The sequence below is a fragment of the Neofelis nebulosa genome, chromosome 12 (assembly GCF_028018385.1).
Source record: "Neofelis nebulosa isolate mNeoNeb1 chromosome 12, mNeoNeb1.pri, whole genome shotgun sequence".
Classification (NCBI taxonomy): Eukaryota; Metazoa; Chordata; class Mammalia; order Carnivora; family Felidae; genus Neofelis; species Neofelis nebulosa.
The window spans coordinates 9,986,068-10,008,497 of NC_080793.1; the positions used below are offsets into that span (position 1 = coordinate 9,986,068).

General features: G+C 39.5%; 1 protein-coding gene across 3 annotated transcripts in view; it reads right to left on the bottom strand.

Moving 5' to 3' along the window:
• The window catches only part of PBX3 (PBX homeobox 3), a 220,361-nt gene that overhangs the window by 21,786 nt on the left and 176,145 nt on the right, over positions 1 to 22,430 (bottom strand). For all 3 annotated transcript variants that reach the window (XM_058694119.1, XM_058694121.1, XM_058694120.1), the window contains exon 5: positions 14,078 to 14,213. In XM_058694119.1, coding sequence (XP_058550102.1) covers positions 14,078 to 14,213 — 136 coding nt within the window. The remainder of the gene's footprint in view (positions 1 to 14,077; positions 14,214 to 22,430) is intronic.

Consider the following 22,430-nt stretch of genomic DNA (forward strand, 5'->3'; position numbering starts at 1 on the left):
TGTACTAGAATATAGTGTTGAATGAGACTTCAGTCCAGTCAACATGAAATTCACCATCAGGGGAAAAGCATTAAACAATTCATTACTTACTGCTCAGTTTGGCATCACATATACTAAAACTGGAACAATTTGTGATCTGGGGATCACAAAATTTGTGACTGGCTGGCTCAGTCAGTGAAGCATGTGACTCTTGAACTCAAGGTCATGAGTTTGAGCCCCACACTGGGTGTAGAGTTTATTTTAAAGACAAAACAAAATAATTCATTATGTAATTATAATTGTGATAAGTGCCGTCAAGGAAAAGTGTAAGAAGCTATGAGAATATACAATGGAGGATATGAACTGTGAATACATGGAAAGCTTTCTTAAAGAACTGACATTTGAAGTGAGCTTTCAAATTAATAAGACTAGTAATTAATAAGATGTTTATGCATTTTTGTAGGGAAGACAGGGTTATTAGGCCATTCCAGATAGCACAAACGGCATAATAATAATTATTATATCTTCTCCTTACTCTATGATAGGCACTCTGATAGGTGCTTTACCTATATTATCTCACTGAAACTCCTATAACCTGATGAAGTACATGCTGTTTTAATCCAAAATATACCGATGAGGAAATGAGGCACAGTGAGGTTGAATGACTTGCCCAAAGGTCACAGAACGAATAAGTTGGGGAACCTTCCTAATCCTCTTAGTAGAAAGTAAACTCATCCTTCTACCATATTCCAAAATGGCACCCATATGCCCCTGTGCACTCCCCCAGGTAACTTTTGTATCCTGGCATTAACATGTTTGTCTGTCTCCCCCAAGAAATCTGACATTTCTGAGGGAGAAGACCTCTAATTCACCTTTGTTTGCCACAGTGCCAAGCACAATGGCTATAATAGGCACTCAGGACCTGTTGAGTGCATTTGGAAAATAGCTAGAAAATCCAGACAAATCCTTTTAGCTGGATCAAATTAACTTCTTTACATTGTTTGTAGTTTCTACTCTCAAAATCCGTATTCATTTTAGAAAAGTAATATGCTTCCTACATGGCTGAGAGGAGTCAGGAAAGGAGAAGAGAAGCCAAAACACAAGGACAAAGGAAGCCCAAGGGCACCTCTGGAGAGTGCCAGATATCCTGGGTGGGAATATCACAGAGTCAGCATAAGTGAGAAGCCAGCAGGCTTGAACCTGGAGCCTGTTCTGATCTGGTGCCTTTGTTCTTTGGGCTACACTGTGGATCTTCTGTTCACTCCTCACTCTGTACTCTCTGCACTGTTCTGGGCCCCAAGAGGCTGACCTACATACCCTCAGGTTTCTGGTCAAAGCAAGTCACTGGTGGGAGATGCGAAAAGGGGAGGAAAGTAACGTCAGAGCAATTGCTGCCCTGACTCCCTCCATGTAAAAACGGCTTTACTTAAGGTTTCAGTTACTGTCTTTGCAAATACAGCTTCTATGTCTCTGGTGGGTTCTTATAATCCTTCTTTTATCTCTCCAGGGCGAGGGTAGTAACAGAACCAACCATTACTAGCATTACCTTTTGTGGTTTCCCTACACTCTGCCCACACTTCTGTGAATAGTCGCTTTTCAACTCTCCTCGAATTACTCTAATTTGAGTGTGCCATCTGTTTTCTGCTGGGACCCTGACTGATATATTGGCCTACTGGTCTGACAAGCCTCAGAGAAGCAAGGCAATGGAAAGGTGAGATGCAATGATGAGGGACAGGCATGAGGAGAGACTGCCAGGAATACTCAAAGGGAAGAAATAGGCAAAAGAAGGTGAAGGGGATGAAAACTGGATTCTGAAATATGGCTTCTTCTAGGTATAGGAAAACTCGAAAACCACTACATCTAAGCTGGAAATAGTCTCTATTCTTAGTTTGGGCATTATATCAAACTCGTAGGAAGAGATTTCCTCAAAAAAAGTCAGTTCAAAATAAATATAATACCTGCCATCGCTGGAGCAAACTTTAGGTACCACGCTAATCACGGTACTGATTGTTAGCAGAGAAGAAAACAACAACAAATCAGAGGCTTCCGTTTTCTTTATTTTTTTTTTTTTATTTATTTTTTTTTTCAACGTTTTTTATTTATTTTTGGGACAGAGAGAGACAGAGCATGAACGGGGGAGGGGCAGAGAGAGAGGGAGACAGAATCGGAAACAGGCTCCAGGCTCCGAGCCATCAGCCCAGAGCCTGACGCGGGGCTCGAACTCACAGACCGCGAGATCGTGACCTGGCTGAAGTCGGACGCTTAACCGACTGCGCCACCCAGGCGCCCCCCGTTTTCTTTAAATCTTGCAGATATATGCTTTATCTGTACTCAGTGTTACAGCATCCTCAAAGCTCCCATCTCTTTACAACCTGCTCCTTTGTTCTTTGCACACTGTCTAATGACGTCTATCTCCACTAGGACACACAAGCAGAACCTTTTATAGAACAGAGGGTCTGTAGCCTTCTTTTAAGACAGAGTGAAAGAACCACTTTAACAAAATAGCTGCCTCTTTCCTTCACCTTGTCTCTAGTTCGCCAATCCAGTCCTGCCTTCTGTCTACTTGCCAAAGCAACCGAACAGGCCTTTATAGATAGCTGAAAAAGATACTGTAATCTGATAGTCATCTTTTTTTTCCCCCTGCTCTAATTATTATTTTAGCGGGCTTCTTCTTATTTTAATAGATTTTTTTTAATAAGGAAATCTTACTTACAAATTTTAATTAGCTTACTGAATATTCACTGCTTTGGAATAAGTCGTTTAATGAGTAAGGAGACCTCAGGCTACTAACTAGCCTGGAGTGTCTAAAGTAGCTTAGGGGGAAATGACGCAGCCCGAGTGATAAAAGCCAAGGCCTGTGCCTCACAAACCAGGATTCTGCAGCTGGGGCCTCAGAGATAGAGGAATCACACTGCCTCTTGCAGGAAAAAAAGGTAAAAATCCAGTTTCTTGTCTTTTATTAAGAACCTCTGAGTAAGAACCTCCAGCTCTCCCACTCATAAAGTCTTGTGACTCTTTGTCAAATCACTTAACCTCTCTGAACATCAGTCTCCTCATCTGTAAGGGTTAGATAATAATTTTTTCCACACTAGACTGTTGTAAAAGTGGGTCCTGTGCACCACTTTAAAAGCTCTAAAATACGTGAGTTGAATGAATGAATGAATGAATCTTAATGTTGCCAATTAACCTCTCTACTATTTCAGGTACTCATCTGTTAAAAAAAAAAAAAATCAATCCTTTCTTTACAGTACATTTCAATTACAGTAGCAATGAAGAAGAAGTGAACATTTTTCATTCTAAAAACACCTAGCAGAGAAAGTAGGGACAGAGTTATTTAAACTCAAAATTGTTATCAGGAGAACAATGGAGTTTTTTGTGACTTGCTAATTTGAATAATCAATGCAAGTTAGCACTATTTCAAAAAGTAAAAGCATATTAATATCTGCTTCACTAATTAAGTATATGTGACAATTTAAGTATGATTCTCAATGCTTATGACATTTGAAATCATTCCTTCTTTTGTGAATTTTCAGGGTGTTATGTAAAAAAAAGGCGGGGGGGGGGATCTCCAGCTTACTTAACCAAACCAAGCCTTAAGAAATCAGAGAGGGGTAGAGGGGTGCCTGGGTGGCTCAGTCGGTTAAGCATCAGACTCTTGGTTTTGGCTCAGGTCATGATCTCATGGTTCGTGGGTTTGAGCTGCACATCGGGCTCAATGCTGACAGAGCAGGGTCTTCTTGGGATTCATTCTCTCTCTGCTCCTCTCCTGTTCTCCCTGTTTCCCTCAGAATAAATAAATACAATTTTTAAAAAAAGACATCAGAATTTCAAATTCTGAGCTCAACCTGCAATTCTACATTAAGGATATTTATATTTACAATATATCACCAGAAATTAATGTTAGACTAACATAAACTATAAATTTTTCACTTACCAGTGCCTATTTATACATTATAGTATAGAATGAACTTAAAAAGCTGTAAGATATATTAACTTTATATGTCCAAAACCAAACTCCTGATCTGCCCTTCCACCAAAAAAATCTGTTCCTCCTAAATCCTTCCCCATCACACTTAAAGGAAAACTGCACCTTTCTGCTGCTCAAGCCAAAAATGTTTGAGACCTCCTTGACTCTTTCTCTGACATCCTACACTTCATCTATCAGTAAACCCTCTTGGCTGTACCTTCACAATTATCTGGGATCCAGCCACTTTTCATCACCTTTACTACAAGCATCCTGATCCAAGCCACCGTCATCTTCTCCCTGGATTATTGCGATGACACCCTAACTGGTGACTGCTTGCCCTTGCCTCCTTCACTCTATTATCAATACAGCTGCCATGGTGATCCTGTTAAAACTTAAGTCAGATCATGTCACTCCCCAGCTTTCCACTTCACTCCGAGGAAAAGTCCTCCATTACCATGGTGTCTAAGGCCCCCACACCATTTGGATCTCACAATCTCTCTGACTTGTCTCTGACGCCTCCTCCCACTTGTTCAGGCAATTTTCCCCTCAGGCCCTTTGCACCTACTGTTCCCTCTGCCTGGAATCTTCTTTGCCTATTAGCCACATGGGTTGTTCATTCTCTCCTTCAATCTTTACCAAAAGATACTCTCTCAGGAGGGGTTTTCTTTACCACCTTATTAAAAATTGCACACTTCACTCCCTGTTCTCTTTCCCTCCTTTATTTGTCTTATCCATACCACCTATCACTGTATTCTAATTGATCATCTCATTTACTTATGTTATCTGTTTGTATTCTCCCAGGAAAATGTAAGCTCAATGAAGGCAGGTTTGCTGTTGATATGAAAGTAAACTTTTTAGTCAAGTGAAATATATATAAACCAACACAAGGTGTATATATACATCATAAGTAGAGAGCTTGATGCATTTTCAAAAAGTGAAGACAGGGGCGCCTGGGTGGCTCAGTCGGTTGGGCGTCCAACTTCAGCTCAGGTCACGATCTCGCGGTCTGTGAGTTCGAGCCCCGCGTCGGGCTCTGTGCTGACGGCTCAGAGCCTGGAGCCTGCTTCAGATTCTGTGTCTCCCTCTCTCTCTGACCCTCCCCCGTTCATGCTCTGTCTCTCTGTCTCAAAAATAAATGAAAACATTAAGAAAAAAATTAAAAAAAAAAAAAAGTGAAGACACCCATGAAAGCATTGTTTAGATACAGAAACATCTCCCTTCCCAATCACTGTTCTCCAAAGGGTAACCACTTTTATCCTGACTTTATTTTTTATTTTTTAGAAAGAGAGAGAGAGAGAGAGAGAGAGAGAGAGTACGAGCCAGGGAGAGGGGCAGTAGGAGAGAGTCCCAAGCAGGCTACATGCTCAGTACAAAGCCTGACATGGGGCTCGATCCCATGACCCTGGGATCATGACCTGAGCTGAAATCAAGAGTCGGATGCTCAACCAACTGAGCCACCCAGATGCCCCTATCCTGAATTAACACTAAGATCAAGTTTGTTTTTGAACTTTTTTTAAAAGTAGCCTCCATGCCCAACGTGGGGCTTGAACTTATGACCCTGAGATCAAGAGTTACATGCTACACCAAATCAGCCAGTCACGTGCCTGTTTTTGAACGTTTTAATAAGTGGAATCATATACCAAGTGCCTGACTTCTTTAACTTAGCATTATATAGGTATACATAGTCAAGTTCATACATTCTCACTGCTATAAAATATTCTAAATATACAAAGGTATGCCACATTTATTTACCCATTTTCCTACTGATGGACATTTCCATTGTTTCTAGTTTGGCTAATGGGAATACTGTTGCTAAGGATATTCTTTTACATATCTTTGGTGAACATATGTACATACTTCTGTCAGGTAGGGCAGGCGGTTTTGCCTGTTAAGTTCACAGACATCTCTTCCATTCCCAGTATAGTATCTGGTACATAATAGGTATTCCAATCGATTTTTTTGTTAGCAAATGAATGGAAATACTTTTAAATATTCTGTTATTTGGATATAATAATTCACATAAAACTTCCTTCATATATATATATATATATATATATATATATACACACACACACACACACACACACATATAGATACATATGTATAATATATATACATATCTATATATGTATATATATTATACATATGTATCTACATATATATGTTTATAAAGCATAAAAATTATAATCATTTAAAATTTTTATCATTGAAGTATAGTTGGCATAAAACATTATATTAGTTTCAGGTATACAACACAATGATTCAACAATTCTATACATTACTCAACACTCAACACCCTACATTATTACAAAATTATTCACTCTCTTCTTTTTGCTGAACTTTTCACCTCTGTGACTTCTTATTTTATTACTGGAGGTATGTACACCTTTTAATCCTTTTCACCTATTTTTCCCATCCCCCTATCTTCCTCTTTTCTGGCAACCACCAGTTTGTCCTCTGTGCTTAGAAGTTGTTTCTGGCACAAAAAACCATAAAATACCTAGGAATAAATCTAACCAAAGAGGTGAAAAATCTATATGCTGAAAACTATAGAAAGCTTATGAAAGAAACTGAAGCCACAAAAGAATGGAAAAAGATTCCCTGCTCCTGGATAGGAAGAACAAATATTGTTAAAATGTCAATGCTACCCAAAGCAATCCACATATTCAATGCAATCCCTATCAAAGTAACACCAGCATTCTTCACAGAGTTAGAACAAATAATCCTAAAATTTGTATGGAACCAGAAATGACCCCAAATAGCCAAAGTGATCTTGAAAAAGAAAACCAAAGCAGGAGGCATCACAATCCCAGACTTCAAGCTATACTACAAAGCTGTAATCATCAAGACAGTATGGTACTGGCACAAGAACAGACACTCAGATCAATGGAACAGAATAGAGAACCCAGAAATGGACCCATAAACGTATGGGCAACTAATCTTTGACAAAGCAGGAAAGAAGATCCAATGGAATAAAGACAGTCTCTTCACAAGTGGTGCTGGGAAAACTGGACAGCGACATGCAGAAGAATAAACCTGGACCACTTTCTTACACCATACACAAAAATAAACTCAAAATGGATGAAAGACCTCAATGTAAGACAGGAAGCCATCAAAATCCTTGAGGAGAAAGCAGGCAAAAACCTCTTTGATCTTGGCTGCAGCAACTTCTTACTCACCATGTCTCCAGAGGCAAGGGAAACAAAAGCAAAAATGAACTCCTGGGACCTCATCAAAATAAAAAGCTTCTGCACAGCCAACGAAACAATCAGCAAAACTAAAAGGCAACCGACAGAATGGGAGAAGATATTTGCAAACGACATATCAGATAAAGGGTTAGTATCCAAAATCTATAAAGAACTTATCAAACTCAACACCCAAAAAACAAATAATCCAGTGAAGAAATGGGCAAAAGACATGAATAGACACTTCTCCAAAGAAGACATCCAGATGGCCAACTGACACATGAAAAAATGCTCAACATCACTTGTCATCAGGGAAATAGAAATCAAAACCACAATGAAATACCACCTTACACCTGTCAGAATGGCTAACATTAACAAGTCAGGCAACGACAGATGTTGGCGAGGGTGCAGAGAAAGAGGATCTCTTTTACATTGTTGGTGGGAATGCAAGCTGGTGCAGCCACTCTGGAAAACAGTATGGAGGTTCCTCAAAAAACTAAAAATAGAACTACCCTATGACCCAGCAATTGCACTACTAGGCATTTGTCCATGGGATACAGGTGTGCTGTTTCTAAGGGACACATGCACCCCCATGTTTATAGCAGCACTATCAATAATAGCCAAAGGATGGAAAGAGCCCAATGTCCATCAATGGATGAATGGATAAAGAAGATGTGGTTTATATATACAATGGAGTATTACTTGGCAATCAAAAAGAATGAAATCTTGCCATTTGCAACTATATGGATGGAACTGGAGGGTATTATGCTACGTGAAATTAGTCAGAGAAAGACAAAAATCATATGATTTCACTCATATGAGGACTTTAAGAGACAAAACAGTTGAACATAAGGGAAGGGAAACAAAAATAATATAAAAACAGGGAGGGGGACAAAACAGAAGAGACTCATAAATATGGAGAATAAACTGAGGGTTACTGAAGGGGTTGTGGGAGGGGGGTTGGGCGAAATGGGTAAGGGGCATTAAGGAATCTACTCCTGAAATCATTGTTGCACTATATGCTAACTAATTTGGATGTAAATTTTAAAAAATAAAAAATTAAATTAAAAAAAAAAGAAATAGTTTTTTTTTTACTTCTTCCTTTGTTTTATTTTTTAGATTCCAAGATGTACACATTAAATGTGCATAGATTTTTTTTGTATGCTAATAATACTTCAATAAAAACATTAAAAAATTTTTAAAGCATAAAAATTAATTCCTGTAAATCTTCCACTCAACTTAAATAAACATACAACAATACCACTAAAACTCTGAATATTCTTTCCTAATCCTATTCCACTTAACTGAGGTTTTTTTTTTTTATCATTCCCTTTACTTTCTGTATATTTAATCATATATGTATGTACTCTAAACAATATGCTGTTTGCTTGGTTTTGAATTTTATATATATATACTCTGCCATGTGCCTTTTTCACTCACTATTATGTTTCTAAGATGCACTCACATTGGATATATGTCACTGTACATTATTCTTTTTCACTGCTATATAGTAATCTGTTGTGGGATTATACCACAATAGATTTATCCATTTCCCCACTCAATGGACACTTGTCTTATTTCAAGTTTTTTGCCATTTCAAACAATGTTATTACAAATGCTCTTACATATTCGCAACTACGAGGATGGAACTAGAGGGTATTATGCTAAGTGAAATTAGTCAGAGAAAGACAAGTATCATATGACTTCATTCACATGAGGGCTTTAAGATACAAAGCAGATGAACATAAGAGAAGGGAAGCAAAAATAATATAAAAACATGGAGGGGGACAAAAACATAAGAGACTCTTAAATATGGAGAACAAACTGAGGGTTACTGGAGGGGTTGTGGGAGGGAAGATGGGCTAAATGGGTAAGAGGCATTAAGGAATCTACTCCTGAAATCACTGTTGCACTATATGCTAACTAACTTCGATGCAAATTAAAAAAATAAATTAAAAAAAAAAAAGGAAAGGGTAAAAAAAAAAAAAAAAACCCAAAAAACAAATGCTCTTACATATGCTTCCTGATATACATACACAAGAAGTTTTCTAGAACAATTTCACTAAGAGGTGAAATTAAGGATTGATTGAATGGTATATGTATATTTAAATTTATAAGATAATGCCGTAAGGTTTTCAAGGTGGCTATACCAATTTACATTCCTACTAAGAATATTTAAGAGTATCTGCTATTATATATTTTTGCCAACAATGTCCAGACTTGGTATGGTCAAATTTAGGATTTTTTGCCCCAATCCAGGAAATGTAAAATGTTATTTCATTGAAGGTTTTAAATCACATTTTCCTGATTACAAAAAAGGATCTTCTCATATAATCGACTATTTATATTCTTTCTGTGAAGTCCTTGTTCTTGTCTATTTTTCAAATATGTTCTTTGTCTTTTTCTTATTAATTTATAGGAATTCCTTATGTATTTTAGATTTTAATCTGACTTACACACTTACAAATATCTTCTTGTAGTTTGTGGGCTGTCTTCACATTTTATTTATTTATTTTCTTTCGTTATTTTTTAAATGTTTATTTATTTTTGAGAGAGAGAGACAGAGTTTGAGCAGAGGAGAGGCAGAGAGGGAGACACAAATCTGAAGCAGGCTCCAGGCTCTGAGCTGTCAGCACAGAGTCCAAAGCGAGGCTCAAACTCATGAACTGTGAGATTATGACCTGAGCCAAAGTCGGACACTTAACCGACTGAGCCACCCAGGTGCCCCTGTCTTCACATTTTAAAAAACATTTTATTTGAAATAATTTCAAGCCTGCAAAAAAGGCCACAAAAATAAAAATAGTATAAAGAACATCTGTGTATGCCTTTTAGTCATATTCACCTGTTATTAAACATTTTGCCCCATTTGTTTTATCATTTGTGTTCACTCACGCATGTGCACTTTGTGTTTATACACGTTTATGTGTGTTTATATATGTGTGTGTATAAACACGTTTATACATGTGTTTATACACGTTTATGTGTGTTTATATATGTGTGTGTATAAACACACATACACATTTTTTCCTGAACTATTTGAAGGTAAATTATATATATCATGGCTCTTTCTTCCTATGTAAGTAAGTCAGTGTATTCCCTAAGACTAGAGATACTCGCTTATACAACAATAGAACAATTACATTTTGTAATTTACTGTAATAATTTTAACCCAATAACATTCTTTATGGCATTTCCTCCCCTTCAGTACAAGATCCAGTCTAGGGTCAGGAATTGCATTTACCTGTCATGTCTCTATCCTCTCTTAGTGTGAACCATTTCCATGGCCTTTCTTTGACATTTTTAAAGAATAATACTCCCACCCCCTTTTTTCCCTAACAGAACACTCTTCATTTTGTCTGATGTTTTCTAGTGATTAGATTCAGACTACATTCTTGGATGAAATACTATACACAATGTCCACTGTCTCTCTTTGGTGATGTTGATTCTAATCACCTGATCTGGGTTTTGTTCCATTTCTCCAGTCTATAATTGCTTTTTTTTTTTTTTTTTTTTTTTTAAACCCTTACAACTAATAAAGGGCCTATGGAGAGACACTTTAAGACCATTTTCTTCATCAAAATTTCCCCCCAGATTTAATATCTATTGATGATTCCTGCCTGATCCAGTCTTTACTAAAATGGTTGTATCATGTTGATGTTTCACAGTCTTTGATAAACATTTTACCACAAAACTTACCAATCTTTTCCTTTGTTGCTTAAACATTTTATGTCCTTTATTTATTTTTATTTTTTTTTAACGTTTATTTATTATCGAGAGACAGAGAGACACAGAGCGTGAGCAGGGGAGGGGTAGAGAGAGGGGGAAGCACAGAATCCGAAGCAGGCTCCAGGCTCTGAGCTGTCAGCACAGAGCCCGACGCGGGGCCCGAACTCACAAACTGCAAGATCATGACCTGAGCTAAAGTCGGTCGCTCAACCAACTGAGCCACCCAGGCGCCCCTTTTATGTCCTTTTTAAGAATTTTTTTTACTATCCTCAAAGTCCTAAAGATACATCCTTACATTTTCTTCTGAAAGTTCCTTATTCTTTCTTTTTAAAAAATTTTTAACATTTTTATTTATTTTTGAGAGACAGAGCATGAGCCAGGGAGGGGCAGAGAGAGAGGGAGACACAGAATCTGAAGCAGGCTCCAGGCTCTGAGCTGTCAGCACAGGGCCCGATGCAGGGCTTGAACCCACAAACTGAGATCATGACCTGAGCTGAAGTCGGACGCTCAACTGACTGAGCCACCCAGGTGCTCCTTATTCTTAATTATTCCTTATTCTTAATTATTATTTTAAGCAATATTTTAAGTAATCCAGAATAAATCAATTTCATATACTAAGCAGTATTTTAAGCAATCCAGAATTAATCAGTTTCATATACTCTATGAAAGTCAGGCAAAAATAGTGTTGTTATAGTTGCCTGTTTTCAGTGGGTTTCAATTTTTTTAAGTTAGTTTTGTGTGTGAACAATTTCTGGATTCTAAATTTAATCATATTTTAGCATGGGGCGCCTGGGTGGCTCAGTCGGTTGAGCGTCAGACTTCAGCTCAGGTCATGATCTCAAGGTTTGTGAGTTCAAGCCCCACGTCGGGCTCTGTGCTGACAGCTCGGAGCCTGAAGCCTGCTTCGGATTCTGTGTCTCCCTCTCTTTGCCCCTCCCCTGCTTGCGCTCTGTCTCTCTGTCAAAAATAAATAAAGATTAAAAAAATTTCTTTTAAATTATATTTTAGTATGATGTATATTTTAAACAATGTTTGGTTTCTTTAGAAAGTGGTTAACCTCTCAGGTCTGGAATATTCTCTGCTTTTGTTTCTAAACAACTTAAACAGGGCACTCATAAGGCTAGTAACTGACATCTAATACTTAAAATGATACCATCATTGTTCCTACTTCAGAGATGTGTAGGTGGCGACTTGTTGAGGGGAAATTAACTTCTTTAGGTAGGAAAAAGGTAAATGGGGGGGGGGGTGGGAATTGTCACAATTTAATGCTTACACTGATCCCTGAAATTCTGCATCTGCAAGGTCGAACTAGGAGAAAAACAGAAAAAGCAGCCAGTCTGCTTTGTAGACAGACCAATCTTAAGTCTCTGTTATTTCCACGTCTCAAGCAATTACTAAAAAATTTCCAAAGCCTAGCTGTTCTTCTATCAGAAAACAAGTGAAATGAATATAGTAGAAATTAAAAAGTTAGTAATGTGTTCCTAGCCTATGTTAGAAGTAGAGCAAAACCTCCCTAGTTCAGAGCAGAGTCAGAAGGAAACTTTTCTCTCGCTTAATACACAGCGTGTATTAAGCAACTGTATTAAGCAGGTCCTACGCGACACAGAAAATGCTAGCATTACACTAATGAAAAGCCAGGATTGTATCGGCTTTCAAAAAATGTATATAATCTGTGTTATTGTCCAGTGCTAACTATGGTAGAGAGGGAAACAAGAAAAAAAGAAGCAGAAGCATGAAAACACCTTAACTGAAATTGGACCTACAGACATCTGCATTCTAGAGTCAGAAAGCTGCTGTGAGAGGCGGAAAACCAGACTTGGCGTCGTCCACTGGTGTTTAGCATGAGTCTGATCCTCTCACTAATGTTCAGGGAAAATGCACACACCAGAAAAACAACCGCTTAATTTCATCTTCTCTGTCTGACCCAGCATATTATACTGTTCCTTAATAGTTCAAGTGGCAGTGAGTACTACACAACCCAGATAGGAATGTTTTAGAGATGTCCTCATAAGTTGGTAACTCAAATCAATTATAGGTCATTTCAAACTCAGCAAGACGAATCAGGACAAACACTATTCCGTAAGAGAATGACAATAACTCTTAAATGATAGCTTAATTATGAATCTATGATTGTTCTAGAGGTTCTGTGAAAAGTAATGCCAAAACAGAAGCTGGAAATCATCTCAAGCCCAGACTTTAATCCCTTAAATAACAATGACTTAAAATACTGATATAAAACTTTCACTGGAATCTGAAGGGGATCTCTAATACCTTGGACTTCAGATGTGCAGCAGGAATATTAACTTAGAAACTACCTTAAAATGCTTGTGTCCTATGATCAATAGGAAACACCAAAATTTCTGCCAAGGGTCAGCTTTTCCTTAAGTTCCATTGCAACAGCTGGTTGGTAATTACTACATTTCCGTGCTATAAAGAAATGCTATTCTGATGTCCGTGTATAAACAACAGTATGAGTACTAAAATAAAATTATACTTTAGAGTTAATGCCAGTAAAACATACTTATTTGTTTAAGGAGGTACAGTTGTTTACTTATTTGTCTCCAGTCCTCAATCAAATACCAGTCTATCTGCCTCAAACTAAATGTATTTTTGTTAGATGATGACAGCTAATTTCAGGGCCACAATTTATTACAAATAAACATTAAAAACAAAACAAAGACGGGTATAAACTTAATTCTTCTGTTTAATGAATAACAAGGAAGCAAAGAAATCCTTGGGAACCAAATATCATAGCAGGGTTACCAAGAAAAGACTTAGTGAATTCCTCAAAGCTTTCACCAAAGAGTTATATTAAATTTCCTTTCGGCAACAAATAAATTGGTTTCTCACTGGTAGAAGCTTAGGTCAGTCATCTAAATCAGGGAAAGCAGGACTGTATGCCATTTACTGAAGAGTCACTTAAGTATAAACCGTGTCTCTCCCCATGGCATGTTCATGTCCTCTCTATAGAAGATTTACACTGGGGTGGTGGCTGATTATCTTGATTCCTCACCACTTAGATTAAAAAAACGAAAAAACAAAAAAACCAACACATCACCGAAGCTTTAAAAGCTTGCATAAAAACATGGAAATATCTCTATTTTCTTTTTATTTTCTTTCACACTGGAACACGTGGATCTGAAATTCGGTGATACTGGGAAGAAAGAATAGGGTTCCTAGATTCATAGGGAAGCGAGACAGACCCTTGGAGCCCTCTCACCTGTGACACTGTGATGCTGCATTTCTTGGCCAGCTCCTCTTTGGCTTCTTCACTGGGGTAGGGGTTACTGAGGTGTGAGTAAAAATATTCATTCAAGATTTCGGTGGCCTGTTTACTGAAGTTACGCCTTTTTCGTCTATGACAAGAAGCAAAAGAGAATTACAGTTATAATCGGTCTTAACCAAGGAGGGATATATTGATTAGGATCATACAAAAAAATTAGATTTCTATGTTTTAAACATTCTTAGGGTCTGATTTATCACACCAATATTGCAATTACGCTCTTGGCATCCTCCAAAGCACCGTCCAACTCGTGTTAAGATGTAGGATCACTAAAAATACAAGAATGTGAAGCACAATTATCTCTATTCTTTAAATTATGCAACAAGGATCTAATGTGTTATAGGTCCTCAGGGAAGATCCAGTTGAAACAAAGCAGGTAAGGTCTACCAGAGAGCTTAAAGGAGATCGGAGGGTTCAGGGAGAGAGTAGAAAGTTAGGGGGAAGAAAGCCATTAAACATGTATCATGGAAATGATTACAAATTATGAATTATCACAAATTATGAAGGAAAAGTATAAGGGATAATGAAAGCATCTAAGAGGGAAATCTAACATAGATTACAGAGTCCGGAGAGGTTTCCTTGAAGGAGTGACATTTAACCTGAGACCTGGAAAATGTGTAGGAGTTAGTCAAAGAGTAGATGGGAAGAGGAATGAGCAGAGAAAGTGGTCTTGAAACAGAAACAAACTTGGGAATTCCAAAGGGGTAGAGGAGACTGAAACACAGTAAAACTCAGGGAATGTGTGAGTTGAGTATGGAAGGATGGGCAGGTGCCAGGTTATATAGGCTTTGTGGACCCCCTAAGAATTTTTGGATTTTATTTTAAGTGCAACAGAAAGGTATTAAAGGCTTTAAGTTTTATGGGTTTTTTTTTTAAGTTTTTATTTTTATTTATTTTGAGAGCAAGTGGGGGAGGGGTAGAGAAAGAGAGGGAGAGAGAGAGAATCCCAAGCAGGCTCTGTGCTATTAACACTAAGTGGGGCTTGAGCCAACAGACTGTGAGATCATCACCTGAGCCGAAATCAAGAGTCAGACACTTAACCAACTGAGCCATCCAGGTGCCCTGGCTTTAAGTTTTATGTTTTAAAAACATTATTCTGACTGCAGAGAATAGTTGGAGGAGGGCATGAAAGGAAATGTAGATATTTAACTGACTGAGCCACCTAGGCACCCAGAAAATGTAGATATTCAAGGGAACACGTGCAATGATCAAATTGAAGGATGATGGGAACTTGGCATAGGGTGAGAGTAATGGAAATAAAAAAGATTCAAGATCTATCTGAAAGGTAAAAGCAGCAGGACTTGGTGATGGATTGGATGGGGGCAGTGGGTGGAGAAGACAGAGAAGGAAGGTAAAGAAAAAAAATACATTAAGGATTTCTAGATTTTTCTACTCAAGCAACTGCCTGGATTAAGGCATGATTTGCTCACAAGGGAAAGAGGAGGGGAGGAATTTTTTTTTTTTTTTTTTTTGCTGTTTTTACTGGGAAGGTGGTGACAGAGTTAGAAGATCAAATATTTATTAACAATTTATTCCAAATAGCAAAAATGTTATTTATATTTGGGTCTTGTTATTATGATTTTAAAGAATTCCAGCCTGAAAATTAGCATTTGTCAGACTTCATTTTAAGTTAGATCCTCCAGGGGCACCTAGGTGGCTCAGTTGGTTAAGCATCCGACTTCGGCTCGGATCATGATCTCACGATTTGTGGGTTTGAGCCCTGCGTTGGGCTCTGTGCTGACAGCTCGGAGCCTGGAGTCTGCTTAGATTCTGTGTCTCCCTCTCTCTCTGCCCTCCCCCACTCATGCTGTATCTCTCTCTGTCTCTTAAAAATGAATAAATGTTAAAAACAACATCTTAATTAGATCCTACAGCGGAGTGCCTGGGTGGCTCAGTTGGTTACGTGTCCGACTTTGGCTCAGGTCATGATTTCATGGTTCGTGGGTTCGAGCCCTACATCGGGCTCTGTGCTGACAGCACAGAGCCTGGAGCCTGCTTCAGATTCTGTGTGTGTGTCTCTCTCTCCAAAGTAAATAGACATTAAAGAAATCTTTTTAAATAAATTAGATCCTCCATAAAAAAAAAAAAACGTTGAAAAAAAAAAAATTTAAAAAAAAAATTGGGGCGCCTGGATGGCGCAGTCGGTTAAGCGTCCGACTTCAGCCAGGTCACTATCTCGCGGTCCGTGAGTTCGAGCCCCGCGTCAGGCTCTGGGGCTGATGGCTCGGAGCCTGGAGCCTGCTTCCGATTCTGTGTCTCCCTCTCTCTCTGCCCCTCCCCCGTTCATGCTCTGTCTCTCTCTGTCCCAAAAATAAATAAAAAAAAAAAAAAACGTTGAAAAAAGAAAAAAAAAAAATTTAAATAAATTAGATCCTCCAGTAACTAGAAAATACTTTCTCCAAATAATTTTCTTAACACTGTCTTCCAAATAATCATAATGATCTTCTCACTTGTGCTATCCTATACTCAGGAAAGAGTCAGTAGGCAGTTGTAAAATGTGTAGACCCTATGAGATTCTTCTAGTTAAAATGATGTCACTAACATGGCAGGTTAAGTATGTGATCTATGTCTCCACATTAAGGGAGAGTCAAGGGAGGAAGAAATCTAGGCCTGATCAAAACATCTCAGGTTATGAGTCCTGAAATTTCCTAATTTCAATATATTTTGGAAGCTTAAACCGTTGGTCGTTTCCTGAAGGATGAAGAAGAGATTCAAGATCTATTTAGCGATTAAAAGGATGTGATGATGAATTAAAAGGGGGAGGTGGTGAGGAAAGACAGAGAAGGGAAGGAAGGGAAGGGAGAGAAATACTCTAAGAACAGCAGGTGGGACTTTTGCAACAGCCATGCATTCCTTTGACATGGGGGCACTTTGAAGAGGCACCTTCTGCCAGTAGGTGTGGGGGTGAGTAGGGTGGAAAAGGTCTAGAATAGATCTTGAAACTGTCAAATCTATAGATGATTATCTGGCTCACAGATCATATTTGTTGAGACCATACAATAATGACCTACTCATGAAAATCTAAGTTTCTGGCTTCTTATGAAAATTTGGAAGATCGGTCACATGGGCCCCACCTTCTCAGAAGCCAGCCACAGGCTTATTCTAAGTGATGGCTGTGCCCTCAGATAGGCACTCACCTGTTCTAATCCTCACTGTCCCTCATCCAGCCACTGCACTCGATTCCATTATAATAAGCATGTGAATCTGTGACTCTAAGTCTACAACATGGAGTCCAGAGGGCCTTTCCTTGTGAGATGGGATGCTGCTCAGTTCCCGAATGGTTGAATAAAGCCAATTAGATCACGATAACAATAATAATAATAATAATAATAATAACAATAATAACAATAATAAATAAAACATGGAGTCTAGCAGCAAGACCGAGGCTACACTGGAGGGGATGACACAAGGGCATTTCTTTGGGAAATGAAGGGAGGAATGAGCAGGAAGATACCTGGGAAAGTGAAGATCAGCTTAGCTCATTTGTCGACTGTGCCCGGGAATGATTTTACCAAACAATGAAAAACCTTGGAGAACAACTCTCTGGGCACAGCAGAATCCCTCACCCCAGGGACACTGGCCGTGTGCAAATTACTAGAGCACCTTCTACCAGAAGAGCCGAGGGCCGAGGCAAATTTATTCCTGAAAGGTTTGCACTGGTACACACTTCGGCTTGTCCAGTTACCAGGGCAATGTGAGTGTGGCTCTACGGAAAGCCACAGTGAGCAAGGAAACCCTATGATCTGAAAGAGCATGTTTGCCTAGAGTGGGAAAGCCTTGCCTCCCCAGTACAGGAGCTTGTAAAAGGCGCCAGAAGAACACATGGAACTGAAAAGCAGCGCCTGCATTCACTTGAAGGCATTAACACTGAAGGACTTGCTGTTATACTTTGTTTTTCAGGAAAACATTCTGTAGGAAATGCCCATTAAGCATCCCCCTAAGTTTCATTCCCCCCAGGGTTTGGCATACTCTAAATGGCTGTGCCTGAGGCCAGGGTGCCCTGGGGACTGGGTCCCAGGGCTGCGTCCCATCAGCATCACAACAGCAGTAAGAGCAGCCTCTGGGGAGAAGGGGCTCTGCTCCAAGCTCTGCCACCTTCCTATTCCACCTCTGCTCACCCTGGCTTGTTAACACCCTTCCTCTTCTTGGAGGGGAAATAAATCATTTAGGTGTATACATTATGAATGTGGTTATGTTTAAAAAAAAAAAAAAAAGGAAAGAAAAACACACATGTTAACGAGAATGGGAAAGTCTCAGTGGAAATAAGGATAGCAATTGTAAGGAAGGATTCTTTTCTGAAGGAAGTACTTTTAAATATCTCTGTTACATAATATTTTTTATTAAAATATTCAAAACTGAAAAACAGTTTCGAAACGTTTCTTGTTTTCTGACACTACCTCAGCTCTTTGATTTGAGCTATTAAGAAGTATTACGTGGAAACATGCATTCATCTGGTTGGTCAATAAATTACCTTTTGCAGCTTATTATGTTTAAGACGCTTGCTGGATTATAGTGGGGAGTGTGAATGTTCAAGAGTTGGCGGTTGCTTTCAATGACAATGTGGCTTACTCGGGAAGAGAAGAAATGTTCCTGAAAAGCTGTGAGAAAGGCAGTCTGAATGAAGTTTGGTCTAGAGAATTGTAAAAGTGTGCTATCAGGGTTGAAGAGAAGGCAAGGACGAGTCCAGTGATTCCAGTGAGCTTCCTAAAAAGGGAGCATTTAGGCTGGGCCTGGAAGGATAAGCAAAGTCTCACTAAGTCAACAAACACAAGTGCTTGCTCCACTCCAGGCTCCATGCTGGACACCCTCACAGATGACAGATTACTGGTGACCAAGTTGGGGATACGGTTGGGAGAACAGGGTTTACTGTGGAAGGCCAGGGATGAGGGTTGGGGAGGGGGAGGGAAGGAGATGGGATGGTGGCAGGATAAGTGGTTCCAGTCAGAGGAAACAGGTAAGACCAAGAGGGATTTCATTTTGGATTAAACACAGGAAAGAACAATTCAATGATATAATGAGAGCACTAAAAATGTTCAAACCTTGATCTAATAATTCCATTTCTGAGAATTAATCCTTAGGAAATAACCCGAAAGATCAAAAAGTTTCAATGTATAAAGATTTTCACTGAAACACTAGTTTCCATAAAAATCTGATTGTGTGGGTGCCTGGGTGGCTCAGTCGGTTAAACGTCTGACTTCAGCTTAGGTCATGATCTCACGGTCTGTGAGTTCGAGCCCCGCGTTGGGCTCTGTGCTGGCAGCTCAGAGCCTGGAACCTGCTTCAGATTCTGTGTCTCCCTCTCTCTCCGCCCCTCCTCTGCTCATGTTCTGCCTCTCTCTGTCTCAAAAATAAATTAAAAAACATCAAAAAGTTTTTGAAAAAAAAAATCTGATTATGGGTGCTTGGGTGGCTCAGTTGGCTAAGCCTCCAACTCTTGGTTTCGGCTCAGGTCACAATCTTGCGGTTCATGAGTTTGAGCCCCGCATCAGGTTCTGTGCTGACAGCATGGAGCCTGCTTGGGATTCTCTCTCTCCCTCTCTCTCGCTCTGCTCCTCCCCTACTCATGCGTGCATGTTCTCTCTCTCTCAAAATAAATAAATAAACTTTAAAAAAATCTGTTTAAAATAGTATCCTCTTTCCATCAGTTTCTCTTCCCTTATATCGCTTTATTTTCTTCACAGCACTTATCCTGTTACATCTCACTGCATAATTGAATAGAATTGTATAGCACACAGGCATACTGCAATTTTAACACAATGAAGGTTTGTAGCAGCCCTGCATTGAGCAAATCTGTCAGAGCCATTTTCCCAAGTGTTTTTGCTCATTTGGTGTCTCCGTGTCAGATTTTGAGAATTCTTGTGACATTTCAAACTCGTATCTTATTATTATAGTTGTTATGGTGATCTGTGATCAGTGATCTTCGATGTTACTACTGTGACTGTTATTGGGTGCCAAGAAGCACACCCATCTAAGACAGCAAACTTAATAAATGTTGTGGGTGTTTGGATTGCTCCTTCCCCCGACTCTCTCCATCTTGTCAGGCCTCCCTATTCCCAGAGACACAACAATATGGCATTAGGTAGGTCAATGAGTGACCCTACAATGGTCTCTAAGTACCCAAGTAAAAGGAGTGAAAAGTACATGTCTCTCACTTGAAATCAAAAGGTAGAAATGACTGAGCTCAGTGAGAAAGGCATGTCTTTATTAAGCTTAGTAAGACAGCCAAAACCCAGGCCTCTTGAGCCAGTCAACCAAGTTGTGAATGCAAAGGAAAAGTTGGGGTTTTTTTATTAAAAAAAATTTTTTTTAATTTTATTTTGGGAGAGACAGCATGAGCCAGGGAGAGAGGCAGAGGCACAGAGAGAGAAAGAGACAGAGAGAGGGAAAAAGAGAGAATGAGAATCTCAAGCAGGCTCCAGGCCCAGCGCAGAGCCCGTTGTGGGCCTCAATCCCACAACCCTAGGATAGCGACCTGAGCCAAAATCAAGAGTCGGACACCCGACCGATGGAGCCACCCAGGCTCCCCAAAAGGAAAAGTTCTGGAAGAAAACTGAATGCGGTCTTCCAGTAAACACATGAACGGTAAGAAAGTGAAAACAGCCATATTGTTGATGGAAAAAGTTTTAGCGGTCTGAATGGAAGCTCACACGGGCCAGAACATATGCTCTGAAGCCAAATTCTAACTTAGAACAAGGCTCTCTTTTCAATTCTGTGAAGGCTAAGAGAGGTGAGGAAGCCACAGAAGAAAAGTCTGAAGCTAGTAGGGGTTGGCTGGTGAGGTTTAAGGAAAGAAGCCATCTCTATCACAGAAAAGTGCAAGCTGAAGCGGCAAGTGTTGATACAGAAGCTGCAGCAAGTTAACTGGAAGAACTGGCTAAGATAGTTAATGAAGGGGACTCCACTAAACACCAGATTTTCAATGTAGGCCAAACAGCCTTCTATTAGAAGAAGATGCCATCTAGGACTTTCATAGCTAGAGAGGAGAAGTCAATCCTGGCTTCAAAGCTTTAAAGGACAGGCTGTGGCTCTCTTGTTAGGGCTAATGCAGCTGGTGACTTTAAGTTGAGGTCAGTGCTCACTGACCATTCCGAAAATTGTAGGGCCCTTAAGCATTATGCTAAATCTACTCTGCCTGTGCTCTACCAGTGGAACAACAAAACCTGGCTGACAGCACCCCTGTTTACAACATGGTTTATTGACTATCTTAAGCCCACTGTTAAGACCTACTGGTCGGGGAAAAAAAGATTGCTTTCAAAATATTACTGCTCATTGACAATGCACCCGGTTACCCAAGAGCTCTGATGGACATGGACAATGAGATTATGTTTTCATGCCTACTAACATAATATCCATTTTGCAGCCCATGGATCAAGGAGCAATTCTGACTTTCAAGTCTTATCGTTTAAGAAATACATTTTGTAGGAGTGCCTGGGTGGCTCAGTAGGTTGTTTCCGACTTCAGCTCAGGTCACGATCTCACGGTTCATGGGTTCGAGCCCTGCACTGGGCTCTGTGCTGACAGCTCAGAGTCTGGAGCCTGCTTCTGATTCTGTGTCTCCCTCTCTCTCTGTCCCTCCCCTGCTCATGCTCTCTGTCTCTCAAAAATAAATAAATGTTAAAAAAAAAAAAAAAAAAAAGAAATACACTTTGTAAAGACACAGCGGCCATAGATGGCGATTCCTCTGATGCATCTGGACAAAGTAACTTGAAAACCTTCTGGAAAGGATGCACCATTCTGAGGCCATTATGAACCTTTAAGGGAACCATTAAGGGAAGTTGATTCTAGCTCTCATGGTTTTTTAGTGGAGGAAATCACTGCAGATGTGGTGGAAACAGTAAGAGAAGTAGAATTAGATGTGGAGCCTAGAGGTGGGGCTGAGTTGCTGCCAACTCATGAGAAAACTTGAATGGATGAGGAGTTGCTTGTTATGAATGAGCACAGAAAGTGATTTCTTGAGATGGAATCTACTCTTGGTGAAGATGCTGTGAAGATGGTTGAAGTGACAACAAAGGATTTAGACCATTTTATTTTTTTATTTTCTAATTCAGAGGAGAGCGAGAGTGAATAGGGGTAGAGGCAGAGGGCGAGGGAGTCTTAAGCAGGCTCCGTGCTCAGCAGAGAAACTGATGCAGAGCTTGATTCCATGACCAGGGATCATGACCTGAGCTGAAATCAAGGTCGATGCTCAACCAACTGAGCCACCCAGGCACCCAAGAATTTAGAATTTTATATAAATTTAATTGATCAATCAGCAGGGTTTGAGAAGACTGACTCCAATTTTAAAAGCAGC